At 43.9% G+C, this 18,444-nt stretch overlaps 1 protein-coding gene across 2 annotated transcripts in view; it reads right to left on the bottom strand.

The window, feature by feature from the left end:
* Window positions 1-5,175: 5,175 nt before the first annotated feature.
* suz12b (SUZ12 polycomb repressive complex 2 subunit b) overlaps window positions 5,176-18,444 on the bottom strand; it is a 66,187-nt gene continuing 52,918 nt past the window's right edge. For both annotated transcript variants that reach the window (XM_085963974.1, XM_085963975.1), the window contains 4 exons: window positions 12,377-12,534; window positions 10,709-10,907; window positions 9,473-9,552; window positions 5,176-7,625 (listed from right to left, as the gene is read on the bottom strand). In XM_085963974.1, coding sequence (XP_085820100.1) covers window positions 7,280-7,625; window positions 9,473-9,552; window positions 10,709-10,907; window positions 12,377-12,534 — 783 coding nt within the window. In that variant the 3' untranslated portion in view covers window positions 5,176-7,279. The remainder of the gene's footprint in view (window positions 7,626-9,472; window positions 9,553-10,708; window positions 10,908-12,376; window positions 12,535-18,444) is intronic.

Here is an 18,444-nt window from a genome sequence, read left to right as displayed (position 1 = left end):
GCTGAGAGTTTGTATCCTCTTCTCCAGACCCAACTGTATAACTAACATGTAAATTAGAAAAGTTGGCATATACTCATTCATTTGCTTGGTCTTCCTACCAGGGGTAGTCATTTTGGAAGTAATACCCCAATTCACCACACCTTCACATGAATGTTATAATTGGAACACAAGTACTGCACCACCTCAGTTGGCAACCACTAGCGCAGCAACTTAAGAGTTGACACCAAAGAAATGTCAGTTACAAACTAGGCATTGATTGTGAATCAGACATCCCATGACAAACACTCATATTAAATGTAGGGTTCAACACTTGCTGGTGCATGCAGTTATATAAATGAGCCTTACACATCTGAAATCTGCCACTTCATTTTCCAGCCCAAAATATTCATGGCGTTAAAAGACTATAGATTTTCATACAATGAGTTCAAAGATACAGATAAAATACAAGTTTGGAGTCTCATCTGAAAGAAAGCACCTCCAACAAGAATGATCACAGACCAGAGATTATAAATATCAATTCCTCCCAAATATCAGTGTGTAACTATGATTCTATTGCTGAGGGGTGACCTTAGAGGTTGTTAAAATTATGACAAGGGTGTTGATAGGCTAGATGTAGGAAAACTAAAACTAGGGGTCCTAATAAATCCAATAAGGAATTCAGGAGAAACTTCCCTACCCAGGGAGTGGTGAGAATATGGAACTCACTACCCCAGGGACTAGTTGAAGTAAATAGTGTTGATGAATTGAAGGGAGAGAGGAATGGAAGATTATGTTGAGATGAAGTAGGGTGAGAAGGCTGCTTATGTGGAGCATAAACACCACTTGGGCTGAATGGCCTGTTTCTGTGCTGCATATTTTATGTTTGTAAGTTTGAGCAAGGTCTAGAGGGAGATTAGTCATTTGAATTATGTTATTCTTCAGGATGTGTATAAACATTAAATGGTACAGATAAGAAACCCAGCATATACTTCAAACAAAGAGAGCAGAGAGGCTTTGAATTTAAATCCATGCAGTTAAAACATCACTAAAAGCTCAGGTGATGTGTTTTGGAATAATGCACCAGGTTGGATAGTAGAGAATGACATTTAAAATACATTTGATACTAAATTGGTGTTAAGTACCAATGGGATGAATGGAGAGCAAAATGTCCGAGCTTTCATATATTCTAGCCTTTAAAATGGTTTATAATTCAGGACAGAGATAACGGTCAAACTACTTAGTATTTTGTCAGTTTTACAGAGAAGGGGCAAGTGGGACTGTAGGAGAATATTGAGGAGGCATTAGAGATAGAAGAAACTGCTGAAAGTTAATGGATTGAGGCAAATGCCACACACCCATTCAAGTGGAGTGCACCCAGGAAATAGGCCAACTAGTTTTAGCTCAGTTGTGGGTAAACCTAGAGTGCATAACATCAGTGACTACTTAGACAGGCATATGTCAACTAGCATAGATGAAGTGAAGGTCATGTGTTTTACTGGTTTTATTTTTTGAAGAAATTAGTGTATAATTGAGTGGATGTTGTACATACCCATTTTCCAAAAGGGTTCATTAACATACCAGTTGTGATGAAAATCAAAGCACGGAATAAAGGAAATGTACTCATAAGCCAGGGGACACAGGAGAGTAAAAGGTACAGTAAATGGATATTTTTCAGATTGGCAGGATGTTTTCATTTATATAAATGGACTTTGACATTATAAATTAAGGGATACTGCTAACTGAGGACAGAGAGATTAGTAGAATGGGCACAACAGGTGACATGCAGTTTAATGTTAAGTTTTCTGGAAAATAAGTGAAAGAGAATACCCTAAATGGTATATTTAAAACAAGAGTGGAAGGAGAGAGATGAGAGTGCAGATACATAAATCTGTAAAGGAGCACAAGCAGAATAGGCCATAAACGGACAATCTGGGTGCACATGGCCACTAAATACAAAAGCAGGTAAATATTGTTGGAACTTGTACAATATATTGGCATGGTTACAACTGGCAAATTGCAAGCAAATCTGGGCACCCTACTATAGGAAGGATATTCCTATCAACTAGAGAATACACTACAATGGTGAGTTATGAGTGAGGAAAGATTTGAACAATTGGTGCTTTATCCCACTGAAACAGAAGGTGGTTAAAGGGAGGGTGTGATAGAGGCTTGCTTACAAGGCTATAAAACATTGAGAGGGTATGTCCTCTGGCAAATTAGTAATGAGGGGGAATCCATTTAGGCTTATTGCTAGAACAAAGGTGGAAACTAGAAACTTTTTCCACACACAACTGTCAGAACATGGAATGCTTCACCACCAAAATGGGTATTGATGCAGAAGTCATCCTTTGACTGGGAATTGGTAAATATTTGGAAAAGAACAGGAATTTGGGACGAAAGAGCTCCAGTGGAAGAACTAGCACTGGCACAAGTGTGATGGGCTAAATAGGCTTCTCCTGTGCCACAACACCTGGGATATTGGCAGGTGGTTAAGGCTCCAATCCCAACATGGCATGCTATGAAACTTAATTCAATAAATCTGGTCATGTGAGCTAGCAGCAGAAAAATAATCCAAAAAAACTGCTGGATTGTTGTAAAAACCCAACTTGTGCTTTGGCGAACTTAATGTCCTTACCCAATCTACATGCAATCTATTCTATGCCAACACAGCAACTAGGGATGGGCAATAAATGCTGCTTTGCCACTCACATCCTAAAAACACTAGGGTCCAAGCAATCAATGCAGGTGGAGGTCAATAAATGTAAGTGCAACCCACACACATGCAGGCAATCACACCATAGCTTTTTATTCTGTTATACCTCTTGCAACATCCCATTCACAGTTCGTTTCTCCACTAAATGACGATGGTGAGGTAGTTCTTCAGGCTTGGAATACTTCAGAAATACAGTAGAAAAAGTGAAACCAATAGGTTAGTAGATAGGGGGTGTGGTAGCATAGTGGTTATCTTACTGGACTGGTAATCCAGAGACGCAAGTTCAAATCACACCATGGCAGCTGTGGGGAATTTAAATTAAATAAATCTGGAATTAAAAAGCTAGCATCAGACTACTGGATTGTCAGACTAATGTCCTTTAGTGAAGTAAATCTGCTATGCTTACCTGGTCTGGCCTCTATGTGACTCCAGATCCACAGCAATGTAGTGGACTCCGAAATGGCCTAGCAAGTCACTCAATTGTACCAAACCGCTACAACAAAGTCAGCACTCTGGGAGTCCCTTCACCAGACTGCAGCCATTCAAAAAGGTGGCTCACCACCACCTTCAAGGGCAATTAGGGATGGGCAATAAATGCTGGCCTTGCCAGCGACACCCACATCCCATGAACAAAAAAAGTGTTACATAGTCCATGCATCACCTCTACAACCAGTAAGAACCCAGGTTTGGTGATCTGAGAGTGTGACAGCAGAGCCACTTTTAGCCTCAAATGGCCAAATTGTAGCCATTCTCACCCAGCAACAAAGAAAGGACCCGTCCCCACTTCCAGTAACTACCTGAACATGTACATGGGGCATCTGGTGAGGAGAGGTTTTATATTCACTTGTGATGACTTCTGTGGCTAAAAAGGCTGTCAAGAATCACATGCAGAATGGAAATAGTGACGGGCTGAAGGCAAAATTGAAGTGTGCCATTTTTAAAATGCATCGCATTCCCTTGCTTGCCGCCCACCATCCAAGGGCAGAGTACCCACATTAGCAGCCCGCCACCCAATGCAGCTCCAGTAAACCAGACTACACTCCCATAAATTGTCCTTGCATGGGTGTTCCTGGTGCCTCGTACAACTCAGCCAAGATCTGGAACTCGTGAACCTGTCCTCCTTTGACAGTTTGTACACACGTGGTCATTCCAACAAATGACCATAGCTGCTGCCCAATGCTCCATTGAGCATCCGAACAGCTCACTGCACAAAACTGAGCATCTGTGGCAACTCTTCGGTCAACCCATTGTTATCAATCCATGCCTTTCTCTTGTGCTACAGTACTGCACTTGCTGCCCATTATGAAACTTCAATGTAAGAGTATTTACTAAAAGTAAGCTTTTGACACTATACCAATTACTGCTTTCCCATTTTCACTAAAGAACGACTTCACACTTCCAACTGCCCCAAATAGGTGACAAAAAACACTTTCAGCTAGCTCAGGAAGGTCCCAGGCTGGATTTTTGGCCTGTGCCGAGTTTGTACATGGTAGCAGAATTTGCCAATGCACACTGGAGGTAGGGAGGTGAAGAAAGTCCATCCTAGTTCCTGTTCTTGACCACGATAGCGCGTGTGTGTGTGTATATATGTGGGACACTGGGAATCAGCTGCAGCCTTCGACAGCCATTTAGGAAAGGCACTGGATGCTGGTTAGCACCTGTGGAACTGTACCCCAGCAAGGGAGTCAACAGCTTGAAAAAGGAAGAAAAAAGACTGCTGCTTGGTAATGGGAAGGGAGCAAGGTTAAATACCTTCACACCCCCGTCCCCATCCTGACGTGTCTCTTACAGATCTCATGGATCACACCTCCAGTTGTGCATCAAGTGGTGCATACTGACCCAGAGATTAGATTGATAAGGATTTTAACATTTAGTCACAACCATTTTTTTTTTTTTTTTTTTAAGTTCTTCATGCTACATCTTAGCAAAGGGTGAATTTCAGTTCTAAAGAAATTTTAAGTATTCATAATGATCCAGCAAATCCAACTGTTGAAAATTAACTAATTTTTTTGAGCTACATCCTAAGAAAAAAACATTTTTCACTGAGTTACAGTAGTCTGCACAATGTGCCAGGAAATGTCATTTTAACAGGCAGCTACCGAGAGTACCAAAATGGTTAAAACCGCAGGGGTAGGCGAGTTCTGTATTTCACGATGCTCCTTTTCAGCATCACATGGACTTGTTGCAGTTTTCAAAAGGTGGCGTGAGGGTAGCACCGCTTGTCTGCATTAAATTATCGTCCCCTGGTGCTATTCTAAACTTGGAGCAGAAAACAAATAGAGAAGGCAGCAAACCGAAGACATCAACGGCGACACTCTTGTAAGGTTCAGTAATGGACTTGCTTTGTTTTCCTCAGATGACTTGCTTACAAAGCAAAATGTGAAGACCCAGCAACAGCCTGCTTTTAATTTGACATCAGCACAAACGTTGCGCCATTTCAGGGTTACTCAAGCTCAGCTTCATTAAGGAGTCTTAAATCTCAATTTCTAAATTAACATTTTAATTTAAACATGTTTTTGCAAGGTTGGCATTGCAGGCATTCAATTTGAAGTAGGAAAATTACTTATTTTTATTTTATTTATTTTTTTTAAATAGAAAAACCCATTAACATTTCGATGACCGGTTTGGTTACAAAAACTGACAGGAAGGTGCGGGTTTTGTTTTTAAAAAGAGGAAAAAAAAGTCAGTGTAAAATATCATGAAATCCAAAAATTTCCAGCGTTAATTCAAAATCTTGGGCTGTCAAAATTGTGCAGACCATGCCAGCTATCTGTGGCAGGACAGCAGAATTATTTTACTTAGATAGAAACATTAGCAGCAGGAAAAACACACTACAGCACCCCAGCCCAAAATACAAAAAAAATCTAATTTACATATGCACAGCAATAGATCAAATCAAAGCCACAAACAAGATATGCGCAGGCGACACAGACACCCTTTGAGAAAGAGGGAAGAACAGGTTTAAAAAGGATTCACAGAAATGCATACCATTACAGCCGGGAAAAGTAATGAGTGACTCAAGTGGGACATTAATTTTTTTTTTTTTAAATCTGTAGCTCAGTCATATTGGTTAAACAGCAGCCCACTGCCCATTTTAAGTTAGTTTTTATTTAAAAAAAGAAAAATATGCAAACTTTTTGGAAATTAAAAAAAAAACTAAACACCCGAGGTGATAATGTTACTCGGCCCACAGTGCTTACTGAGTTTAAAAACCTGCATCCCTGGTACTGCACCAGTAGTGAAAAATCGCTTTCCATTGGAAAAAAAAACTGTAAACATTTACATTATCCAAAATGTGTTCGACTGCACAAAAGACTGTTCTGATGCGGCAAAATACTGTGTAAAATACATACCTTACATCCGTTTTTTTTTTTAGTGTCCCCTGCAATAAATACCCTGTGTGTTGGTAACAGGGAAATAAAAAGTGTCTCAGAATATTGCATAAAGAGATTAGCAAGTATTCCTGGCCCAGCCTTATTGTGCATTTCTCACTCCCCTCTGCAGCACCACTGCTCAAGCTACCCACCCACCACACCCCTCCCTTGTATAAACCCTTTCTGAAGTTTGTCGATACAGTCCCGATGATGTATCCAGCACAAAGCATTGGTGAAACGCACCAAAAAGGAGAGCATAATCCCTCCTATGCCATTAAAAAAGAGCAGCGTTGCAGATGAAGCAGCACATCAGGTGTGCGCGCGCAATCAAGTCTGGCGAGACAGCAAGCAGAAAGCAACAAAACAAATGCACAAACACAGACCTGACGGGAAGAACGATAGACACTAGCTTTTTTTTTTAAAAAGAGAGGTGTGTGGGTAAAGAGGGAGAGTAGAGATGGCATCTTAAAATAATATATACATATATACACACATACATATATATATATATTAAAAAAAGACACTAAAAAAGTCCTTCCAAACAGGAACATAGAGAAGTGCTACTCCTGTGTCACAAGGAGATTAAGACCGTGAGATATACACAGGCAAACTTCATCCACTATTTAAATTGCACTTGTTTTTACAGAAGATTTTTGTTACACGCATGGTTTTATACATCATACTTCAACTAAAGTACATGCTTTTTTTCCAAATGGAGAATGTAAAGTGAATCCCAATCCTTTGAGATTTCATGACAAAAAAACTTTCAGAAAGACTTTAAAACTATACAATGCCATTTTTTTTTTTTTAATTGCCAATGTGGATGTTGAGAAAGATTTGGTTTTGTAGCCAAAATAAGTCCTCTAGAAAGAATGATTAGCACAAAAAACATCTGCAGCTAGCTGAACTGTGCTCGTTCAGTTCACTGGTGAATGCAATGTCTTTTAAATTGTACTCCATCTGCTAATTAAGTACAATTAATTGAACACACCAACATATACAAGAATAAAGAATCTTAATACAACACTGTTGTCTCATTTCATTCTGTTACTGATTAGCCCAGTGTCCGTTTGGAGCTTCTGTCGATTTCAGCCGAGACGCTCGTGGAACAATCTTGTTTTGCCCCTTCTCTCCTCAGTGACGATCCACTGTGTCCAGGAAAGGGGAGGGGGGCGCGAAAGGGGGCGGAAGAGACGGGGTGAATGGTTTGGTTTCAGAGCTTGTGCCTTTTGCTCTGTTTGGTGACTCCTGAGGAGAGACTGTCAGTGCTCGAATTTCTGTCTCTCGTGCCAGTACCACTGTCTTCGCTGTTCGGCCGACTATCGTCAGAGGGCTCCTGTCTCAGTTTTAAAGCAGAGTAATCTCTTTGCAACTTTTGTTGCAGCTCACCGAGCTTGGCCATTACTTTATCTATCGTGTTTAAATTAATCAAGTTGAAGTCGTGCATGCTAACCAGATGAAGCAGAAAGTTCCGACAGAGGCTTCTCTCAACTATTCTTGGTCCACAAGTTTCTACAAAAAGCAGGCAGGATTGATGCATCTGATTGTCAGCAATGAACCTGCAAGAGAGTAACGAGAGCCTATTAATATATACTGCCTTAGCAAGCGCCGAGTCCTGCAGACACCCAATGTAGTTACACACAGAGGACAAGGTCGGTCTAATCCAAACTGAATCCAGACATGCACTTTCCAGCAGGGTTCATTGCCTGCTCTTCCAGCCCCCACCCCAGGGACATAGAGGTCAACTGCAGCACCCCAAGTGCTGAGCTGGCCACGGTCAGGTTAACACAGCACAGACCAGAGATGGAACCTAGGACATTTCCAGGGGCACAGCAGGCAGTGGATTTACCCGTCTGAGCTATTGGGGTGCAGTTTAAGCTCTTTTTGAAGTGGTCAGTGTTTGTGAAAACAGAACAGGCAGCTGGATTGTAGGTTAATGAAGTAGCAATCACAACCAGCTTAGCTCAGTTGGCAGCACTCTCGCCTCGATTAGGCTGTGGCTGTGGGTTGAAACCCCATCTCTAGGACTAGAGTAGATAGGTTTGGGCTGACAGTACAGTGGAACATTGTCAGGGGTGTAGCTCTTTGGATAAGACATTAAATTGAAATCCCACCTGCCTGTTGTGAAGGGTCAATTGGAGATTACAGGCCCCATCAATGTTCCCCCTAATTTTTTTTTGTGAAGGGGCTGCGTGGCGCATTCAGTTTTTCGCATGTGCAAAATTTAACATTGGAAAAGCCGGTCCCAGGCTGAGTGGGACCGGCAGAGAGCTGCATGGCAACAAACATTGGGCCCCATACCACAGCTCAAGGGAAGAGCAAGGAGGCTCAGGACAATATTCCTCCCTTAACCATTACCACCTGGGAAAGAGCAGGTTAGTCATTCAGCTCGTGTATTGGGGACACACCATTAAAAGGTGCTGCCTACACAGGTCCTCTTGGCTTGCAATCACTTATTTACGGTTTTGGAAAAATAGTAATTAAACATCTAATTCCTCAAGCGCAGTCACGGTTTTGCCAAACACGAGGCCAATGTTGTGTACAGCATAATCCTCCATGCAGCAAATGAGAAAAGTGACCAGCTAATCTGCTTGGATGGTGTTGGTTGAGGGATGGATGTTGGCTGAGGATACATGGAGATCTCCCTGCTCCTCAAAAAAAGTACCGTGGGATCTTTTACATCCACCTGAACAGGCTTAACGTTTCATCTGAAAGATGGAGCGAATACCACGCCATAGACAACAGGATTACTAATTCCCATCACTCACTGACTACCCCTGGGGGGGGGGGGGGGGAGGGACCAAAAATGCTCCAAGTAATCTGGTTCATTTGCATGGGAATTCACTGCACAAAAGCCGGCTTCACAAGGTATTCTGATAGAGTGCTCGCGATTCCAGTGGAGTGTTCCCCCCCCCCCCCCAGCAGAATCTAATTCTACACTGGGACACCGGAGCTGGAGATACCCCCGTCCAACAGCAGCCAATTTGAGCATTTTCCACCTTGTTTCTTTCTCTTTACTCCTCTGAATCAGGAATTGATCCAATTCCCCATTGAATGTTTCAGCTGAGGCAGTACTTCCTGCAAAGAAGCAGCCTATTCCTCAAGTTGATGGCTAAACGTGAAATTCTTCAGTTTAACCTCTTCAACTTAAAATTATTATTTTTTTTTTTATAAAAAGGCCTGGGTTAGCCCAAAAATACATTTCCAGATTGCTGTTTGAAGTTATTCTTTCTCAAAGTTACAAACAATAGGGTACCTCCCTCTCTGGGCTTTTCCAACATCCATTGAACAGCTCAGGTTTCATTCCGGCTATATCAGAAGTCAGTGAATTCACTGCCACCTTCAGAAAGTATCATCCCAATACTGCATCCTCCAACAATGGAGAGTAAAAAGATCAGAGACTTACCCGTGCTTCATAACGTGCAGGTTCCACAGTTTCATCACTTCTTTCTCTCCCTCATTAACGTCAGTGAACTCATCGATTTGCTATAGTAAAAGAAAATAAAGCGCAATTAAACATCGGTTCAAAATTGTCTGGAAAACATGCCCGATTTCAGCAGGACTAAATGCAACTTAACCGTATAAACCAACTTGAAACTGTACTTTGATGGTCTTTACAATGCCACTGAACTGTAAGATTATATATAAGTTATCATTTGGATATCAAAAGGTTTATATTGCAGAATCTCAATCGGTTAATGCACCGTCACTTGCAGTGGGGCCACAGACCAATAAGGCCCTGGTTCAATACTCAGTCCAGAAATACTTGCATTTTAAAAGCACCTTTTGTGAGCTCAGGACGTCCTAAAGCACTTTACAGCCAATTAAGTGCTTTTTGAAATGTAGTCGCTGTTGTAATGTAGGAAACACGGCAACCAATTTGCACACAGCAAGCTCCCACAAACAGCAATGTGATAATGACCAGAGAATCTGTTTTAGTGATGTTTATTGAGGGATAACTATTGGCCAGGACCTCAGGGACAGCTCCCCTGCTCCTCTTCAAAATAGTGCCGTGGGGTCTTCTTACATCCACTTCAGGGGGCAGTTTAACGTCTCATCCGAAAGACGGCACCTCCAACAGTGCAGTGCTCCCTCAGTACTGCACTGGAGTGTCAGCCTGGATTGTTGTGCTCAGAACCCACAACCTTCTGACTCAGGGGCGAGAGACTGCTGCCCACTGAGCCGTGGCTGACAAAAATCAATGTCTACATTCCAAGCCAAGTCAGCTGAACTTCTGGTGAAGGTCATACAATTAGCTCCTGTAGTGCCGGGGAGGGGAGCTGGAGATTCAAGCAAAGCTTCGGCTGCTGAATGTTAGGCAGTGAACCCTTCAGGGATGCTGAGTGAGGATAGGATCAGTCTTAGCTGCGGTTCTGTTCTCCATCCCACAACCCCAAAACAAGACCAAATGTTCATCTGACACTCAAAGAATGGCCACATGGATGAGGGGTCAGCATCAACACGAGTCACCACTTTCGAGAGGAAGGAGGGAAGGTAAGTCAGACCGAGGGTAACGGGGGGCCTTTTCTTGCCTGACGTTCTTAAATGGAAGACCAAAAACCAGCTTGTAATCTCAGCGCGCCCCCACCCGCCCAAACAAACGTTAATTTCTGATGGAGGAATGAATTATTTGAACACGAACTGTAATAGTTTTCTCCCGCAGCCACTCGGGGTCCTTTTCATCCTCGCTGTCCACATCCATCTCCTGCGGCCTGAGCGGGAGGCAAGTGTCACTATGGAAGTAAAGGCGATTGTGACCGCTGATGTAGGTCCGCTGTTGTTCCACTTCCCCATCTTCAGACTCCAAGAACTCGGAGAGACTGGGTTTAATACGTTTCGGTCTTCAAAAGGGCAAACAAAAATTATTTTTTTTTAATTTGAATGCATTGTCCTTCATGTTCCAAACTACACACAGAATAAATGCTCTACACCCACAAGGCAAACAAGTACTTTCCCCCTGAAACACATGCCTAAAGATATTCATGCATTTGCTCATTTTCATTTGCTTACCCAGTGTACCCAATGTGTTCTATGATGTACAGATGTAACCGATTTTCTGCCTCCTCCTCTTGAAGGTACCAACTCAAACAATTCCCAGAGAACTGGCGGCCCAAATGTCGCCCAGGATTGGAGGGGCTAATCTTAGCACTCCACTTCCTGCTCTACCAACACAGCAGGGACTGGCCATCGAACCTGGGACCTTCTGCTCTGTAGGCTTTAATGTTACACCGCGTAGTCGCGAAACAGGCCACTGGGGAGCTTCAGAAGTAGCCTCAGTGGCAGCAGACTGAGGATTACATTGTTGCACCCAAATGCAAGCTCACACCGATTCCGCAGAGTTCCCACTCAACTGGGCCAACAAAGGCAAGGGAGGCAGCGTGCTTCCCCACCAACACAAGATGTGGTTATTCGATCCCCGGGTCAATCCGGAATGCTTCTCCGCGATAGGCTCAAGAGTGACAATGATACAAACCGTCAAAAGTAAATTGCTCGCCCGCTCAACAACTTTCCCGCTAAGCTGCGTGGCCGCGCAGTTATCTGGAGGTCTCGTGCAGGGCGGTCACCGGCTTCTCAATGCGAGATTTCGCGCATGCACGAAATTTTGAGTGAGCCACACAGCCTGTTAAAGGGACCGTGCACCCAAAAAAGAAATTAGCAGGAATCTTGCCGCTCAACCTTCAAGAACACCATGCCACTTGGTGGGATCAAAGAAGAAAGGCTTCAATAACCAAGTCATTTAACTTTACATTCTTAGATTTTACTCCTCATTACTTGGCACTGTTACCATCATCCCCCTCCTCCAACTAAAGCGCTGGAGTTTGCCAGTAACTTGCTAGGAAAATATTCTAGTTTCCCCCACCCTGACTTGGTTTACACCAGTGTGCATATAGTGTGGCTCAAGGGTCACTTCCAGCCCACAAGCCACTTCAAGGAGCAGGCAACATAATTCTGTGAGATTATATTTTTTTACGCAATGTTTTGTCCTATTTGACTTTTCTTAGCGCTGTTGCCTCAACCCTAAAGAAGAACACCAAGAGCCATTAGCATCCACAGCTAGAGATAGAATATTAACGGGAACAGATTTGAACTGTGCGCGCCACCCCCCAAGACTCCATGGCATGCAACCGAGTCACTTACATAGAAAGTTTGAACACACCAATGGTCACATGGCAATGCAGCTCTCCTGTCAGCTGGACAGAAGATTAAATAGGAAATCAGCTGAATTGTAAGAATCTAAAATTTACTGATGAACCTATACAGCAACTTACAAGTGCCCCTCGGAACTACAAGGGCACCATAACGTTCTTACCTGCAGACCAAGATGTGAGTCACTGGCGTCCTTTTCACAGGACCGTTGCGGCTAAAGGCAAACCCAGGCTGGGAGTGAATATCCTGAGGATTTCCTGCATAAGAGCCATCATAACACTCGTTGATAGATACGTCTATCCTAGCACCTTTAGGATGAGGCTGCGGAGAAAAACAAATAGAGAGAGAAAAGTTCTATGAGCCCTCGTTAGCCATGAAGAATTCTACAGAAGTTATCACAGAATCACAGAAACCCCACAGTGCAGATAGAGGCCATTTCGGCCCATCGAGCCTGCACCGACACATATCCCACCCGATCCCCGTAACCCCTACACCAACACATGTCCCACCCTATCCCCGTAACCCCACGTATTTAATCCCCCTAACACTAAGGGTCAATTTATCATAGCCAATCAACCTAACCCGCACATCTTTGGACTGTGGGAGGAAACCGGAGCACCCGGAGGAAACCCACGCAAACACGGGGAGAATGTGCAAACTCCGCACAGACAGTCGCCCGAGGCCGGGTTCGAACCCGGGTCCCTGGCGCTGTGAGGCAACAGTGCTAACCACTATGCCACCTGTGGTGTATGTGCCTTTAAGAGCCCCAGGTGTGCGTAATGCCGGTAATTGCCACTTGGGCTATATAAGCCTGTGTATTGTGTATATCCTTTAGAAACCCCCCCCCCCCCCCCCCAGACTTGCTTAGTAAATACCTATGAACCAACTCCTGTCTTCAGTGTCTTTATCTACACACGGACACTACAGTGGCGACGAAGTGGAAACGGACTTACCTGCAATTCGGCAGCACCTCAAGGACATCGATTCCTCCAGCGTCCAGAACACTCAAGGAAGTAAGAGAAACTGTGGTTTCACCAGCTGGCCAAGCTGGTGACAGGTACTGCGCTAATCCTTCCTGGGCGTCAGGCTGGAGCTCCAGCGGCGGGCTCCACAGCGGAGACAGGCAGCGAAATCGGAGGCAAGCAATAACGGACTGGGAGGGTGCACTCGAGAGACGGCTGGCGCGGCAAGCAGGTCAGCGTTTAGACCTCCGTCGGGAACGAGTCTCCAACAGTGAATAAACGGGAACCACAGTAAAACAGCGTTGTTATCGGTAGCAGCGGCGGGAAAGCGCGATATCGTTGCTACAGGAAAAAAAAGCGCGCGGGAAGCGCCATATCTTTTCTGAAATGCCTAAATCTGGTAATATTGAGGCTTTTGATGGCGAAATAGAAGATTGGACCACATACGTGGAAAGAGTAGAGGTTTATTGCACTGCAAATGGAATAACAGATGAAAAAAAAGCTTCAGTACTTCTGAACTTAATGGGCGCGAAGACATACGGGCTGTTACGAAATTTAATCACTCCAGCCAAACCAAAGGACAAGACTTTTAAAGAAATTGTTGATACCCTGCAGGAGCATTTAAACCCAACACCGCTGCTGATAGCGGAACGATTCAAGTTCTTCAAGAGAAATCAACACAAGAATGAAAGTAACGCTGATTACCTAACCGAATTAAGAAAGCTATCAAAGTACTGCCAATTCGGAACTATCGGATTATCTTCGAGACAAATTCGTTTGCGGTCTCTTAAGTGAAGGAACACAAAAAAGACTGCTTTCTGAAAAAGATTTAACATTGGACAAAGCTTTCAGTATGGCTGTATCATACGAAGCAGCAGCAAAAGGAGCTGCAGAGATACAACAAGAGACACAGGACTTCGGCACCCATAAAATGACACAGGAGTTCGGAAGATGTTATCGCTGCGGCAGATCCACCCATAACCAGAGGGACTGCTGGTTCAAGGGCAAAGCATGCAGGCAATGTGGTAAGATTGGACACATTGCACGGGTATGCCAATCTGGACAAAATAAATCCACTGACAGAAAACAAAAAATCAATAAAGAAAAGTACAGGAAGGTACAAATGATGACGGACAATAGCTCCGAAGACCAGAATAGCGATAGCGACTCCGGAAACAAGAGACTAAGCTGTCTCAAATTACATAATGTACTTGCCAAAGAGGATTACCAAACCATTTGGGTTACCCTCACAATAGCAGGGTCCCCAGTTAAAATGGAGCTAGATACAGGATCAGCTCTAACCGTAATAAATCGACGAGATTACGAGAGGCTATTTTCGCATATACCTCTAAAAGACACATCCATTATCTTAAAAACATATACGGGGCAGAAAGTCTACCCCAAAGGAAAAATAAGGGTGCCTGTGGTATACAACGGCAAAGAAATACAAAAGTTGTATTTATACATTCTACAAGATGGTGGTCCACCGTTGTTGGGACGTGAATGGATAAGGAAGATACGTGTAGACTGGCACTCCATTCAGGCACTGACGGTGACCAATAAGGAAAAAAACAATGATGACATCATACCTGAACGATTAAAAGACATCTTGGCCAACACCAAAGAAGTGTTTCAAGAGAAACTAGGAACCTTGAAAGGCATCACCGCCTCAATAAAAGTGGAAGATACAGCAATTCCAAAAAATTTTAAGGCAAGACCGGTGCCATACGCAATACGTCCGGCAGTCGAGGCAGAGCTGAAGAATTTGGAAAAGGCAGGCGTATTATCCAAAATAGATTGGAGCGAATGGGCAACACCCATCGTTCCAGTCATGAAAAAAACATTGAAAAATAACTCCGAGGAACAGGAAAAAATTCGCATCTGTGGGGACTTTAAGGTGACTGTAAACCCGGTCCTTCACACGGTACAGTATCCTCTTCCAAGGATAGAAGATATTTTCGCCTCACTATCTGGAGGGAAACGTTTCACAAAAATTGACTTGGCACAGGCATATCTACAGATGGAGGTTGAGGAGACCTCTAAAAAGTATCTCACAATAAACACACACAAAGGCCTGTACCAGTACAATCGACTGGTTTTTGGAATAGCATCAGCTCCAGCTATCTGGCAAAGAGCTATGGAGCAAGTCCTGCAAGGGATTCCAGGGACTCAATGCTACCTAGACGACATCCGTATAACAGGAGAAAACGACAACGAGCACCTTGCCAATTTGGAGCAGGTGCTCACTAGGCTGAAAGAACGGGGCCTACGAGCAAATCGCCCCAAGTGCGAATTTTTCCAAAATCAGATATCATATTGTGGCCACATAATTAATAAGGAAGGGTTGCATAAGTCACCTGAAAAAATTGAAGCAGTTATAAAAGCCCCAGCACCTGAAAATGTTTCACAATTAAGGTCATTCCTGGGATTAATAAATTACTATCATAAATTTTTACCGAACTTATCAACTATTCTACACCCTCTTAATGATCTTCTACAGACAGGAGTGATTTGGAAATGGAAAGACGACTGTAAACGTGCCTTCCATAAATGTAAAGACTTAATCACATCCGAGAAAATTTTGGCTCATTACAACCCATCACTACCAATCAGACTGGCGTGCGATGCATCCCCTTACGGCATAGGAGCGGTATTGTCCCATAGATTCCCTGATGGCTCGGAACGGCCGATAGCTTTTGCGTCACGCTCATTGAACTCAGCTGAGCGTAACTATGCCCAGATAGACAGGGAAGCACTCAGCCTGGTATGGGGAGTGAAGAAATTCAACCATTACCTACACGGACAAAAATTTACCTTGCTGACTGACCATCAACCCCTCATCTCCATATTCAACCCTAAAAAAGGTGTCCCCATTATGACGGCACAAAGACTACAGAGGTGGTCCCTTTTTCTCGGGGCACACCAATACAACATTGAATACAAAGGGTCAAAACAGCATGGGAATGCTGACGGTTTATCACGCCTACCGTTGCCAACGATAGAAGAGGCACCTACAGTAGACCCAGTAGAGATATTCCACTCTACCATAGTGGAATGTCTACCGGTGACAAATTCTGCCATTGAAAGGGAGACCAGAAATGACCCTACTCTCTCACGGGTCTACGATTTAACAGTGAAGGGATGGCCAGCACATGGCGAACCACTGTTGCCAGCATTCTCGCAAAGAAGAGAACAGCTGTCAGTGTGCCGAGGAACCTTGATGTGTGGATCCAGAGTGGTGATTCCACCCAAACTCCAGGATAAAGTGCTAAAGGAGCTTCACGAGGGGCATCTGGGTGGAGTGAAAATGAAGAACCTAGCTAGGGCATTTGTATGGTGGCCAGGTATCGATGGAGACATCGAAGACATGACCAAGAGCTGCCTAGGATGCCAGAAGGTCCAAAATGCTCCGCCACAGGCCCCTCTACATCCATGGGAGTGGCCCTCATCTCCCTGGCAAAGGGTGCACATCGACTTTGCTGGTCCATTTATGGACTCAATGTTCTTAATCGCAGTTGATGCACACTCCAAGTGGCCGGAGGTAATAAAGATGTCCTCCACCACCACGGAAAAAACCATCACAGTATTAAGGACCATATTTGCCAGGAATGGGCTGCCGGAGCAGATATGTTCTGATAATGGACCGCAATTTGTGTCCGAAGAATTCAGAAAGTTCTTAAAGAACAATGGGGTAAAGCACTACACGTCCGCCCCATACCATCCCGCCACCAATGGATTGGCTGAAAGGTTTGTCCAGACCTTCAAGAAGGCCATCAAGGCCATGGGTAATGAAGACATAAAACTTCAGCACAAGGTGGATAACTTCTTGTTTGCATATAGGAATGCAACGCATATGGTTACTAACCAAACTCCCGCCATGATGTTCTACAATAGAAACCTAAGATGCCGGCTGGATTTGGTCAAGCCCAACATCCGAAGGGACGTGGAGAACCGGCAGTTTCAGGGCATGAATGAAAGGCCAACTAGGGCCTTCCAGATAGGCCAACCGGTTTTGGCCCGGGACTACCGTACCGAGAAATGGCAGCCTGGAACTATCTGCACACGATTAGGACCACTGATGTATACCGTGGACATCGGAGACAGCATAATAAGGCGCCATGCTGACCAAATCATCAAGTCATCCGAAAAGGGACAACCTACACCACCACTCTATACATCTAACGATGAAGTAGAGATACCCATATCTACCTCCGATCCGGTGATACTGGAGCCCGATGAACCCGACACTGGCCTTCAAGCCGAATCAGCCTGGCCAGAAGAACCTACTACACCACCAGAAACTACTACACCCCCGAGGCGTTATCCGGACCGAGTCAGGAAGCCTCCTGAGAGACTAACTTATAATTAATTAATACAGCAATGTATATTATTTTGCATATAACATGTAATTAATAATTACTTAAAATATGATGTACTAGTTAGCTAGAAGGGGAGGAATTGTGGTGTATGTGCCTTTAAGAGCCCCAGGTGTGCGTAATGCCGGTAATTGCCACTTGGGCTATATAAGCCTGTGTATTGTGTATATCCTTTAGAAACCCCCCCCCCCCCGCCAGACTTGCTTAGTAAATACCTATGAACCAACTCCTGTCTTCAGTGTCTTTATCTACACACGGACACTACACCACCGTGCTGCCAAGTTATGTCAGCATTAGAACGCTGAAAGTCAACAGCAGGCTTCTGGACTGACAGGCAGCTGCAGAACTAACCCAGACTACACAGAGCAACCACTACTTTAAAGGCGATCTCGTATCTATAAATGGATGCGACTCACATATGATAATATGCATGCTCTAATGCCAACCAGCATTCAACAATATTCATGAGTCAGTGTCTGCAGGACATAATGGGGGAAACAACTTGAGCCACTTAATCCAGTTTCAAAGTTGGCCAATTAAAAAGCAATGGAAGTAGATTTACTGAATCCTACATCCAATAAAACTACAGCCTCTTCGAAGTTGATCTTTCATATTCCTCAACACATGGGGAATTCAGATTATTTACATCTTGGGACAAAAGTACATTGGATACCAAGAAGTTACCTGGTGCTTAAACTGCAAAGATGCAAAAAGCATTTTCAATCCTATGGTCAACAGGAATCCATGGCATTGATAAAAAATAAGGCATTTCAGAGTTAGCAAATTTGAATTAAAAAATCACTGCTTCCTTAATGGCCGTTTGAGTAAAGGCACCTTAAGTTCCAGGTTGAATTCCCAGCCTGTGCAGAGTCACCTGATCACAGCCAAGGCAG

The sequence above is a fragment of the Somniosus microcephalus genome, chromosome 21, assembly GCF_052327205.1.
Source record: "Somniosus microcephalus isolate GS21.2 chromosome 21, FLI_Smic_1.0, whole genome shotgun sequence".
NCBI classification, from domain to species: domain Eukaryota; kingdom Metazoa; phylum Chordata; class Chondrichthyes; order Squaliformes; family Somniosidae; genus Somniosus; species Somniosus microcephalus.
The sequence above is the reverse complement of the archived record's forward strand: the minus strand, read 5'-3'. Positions and strand labels throughout refer to the sequence as shown.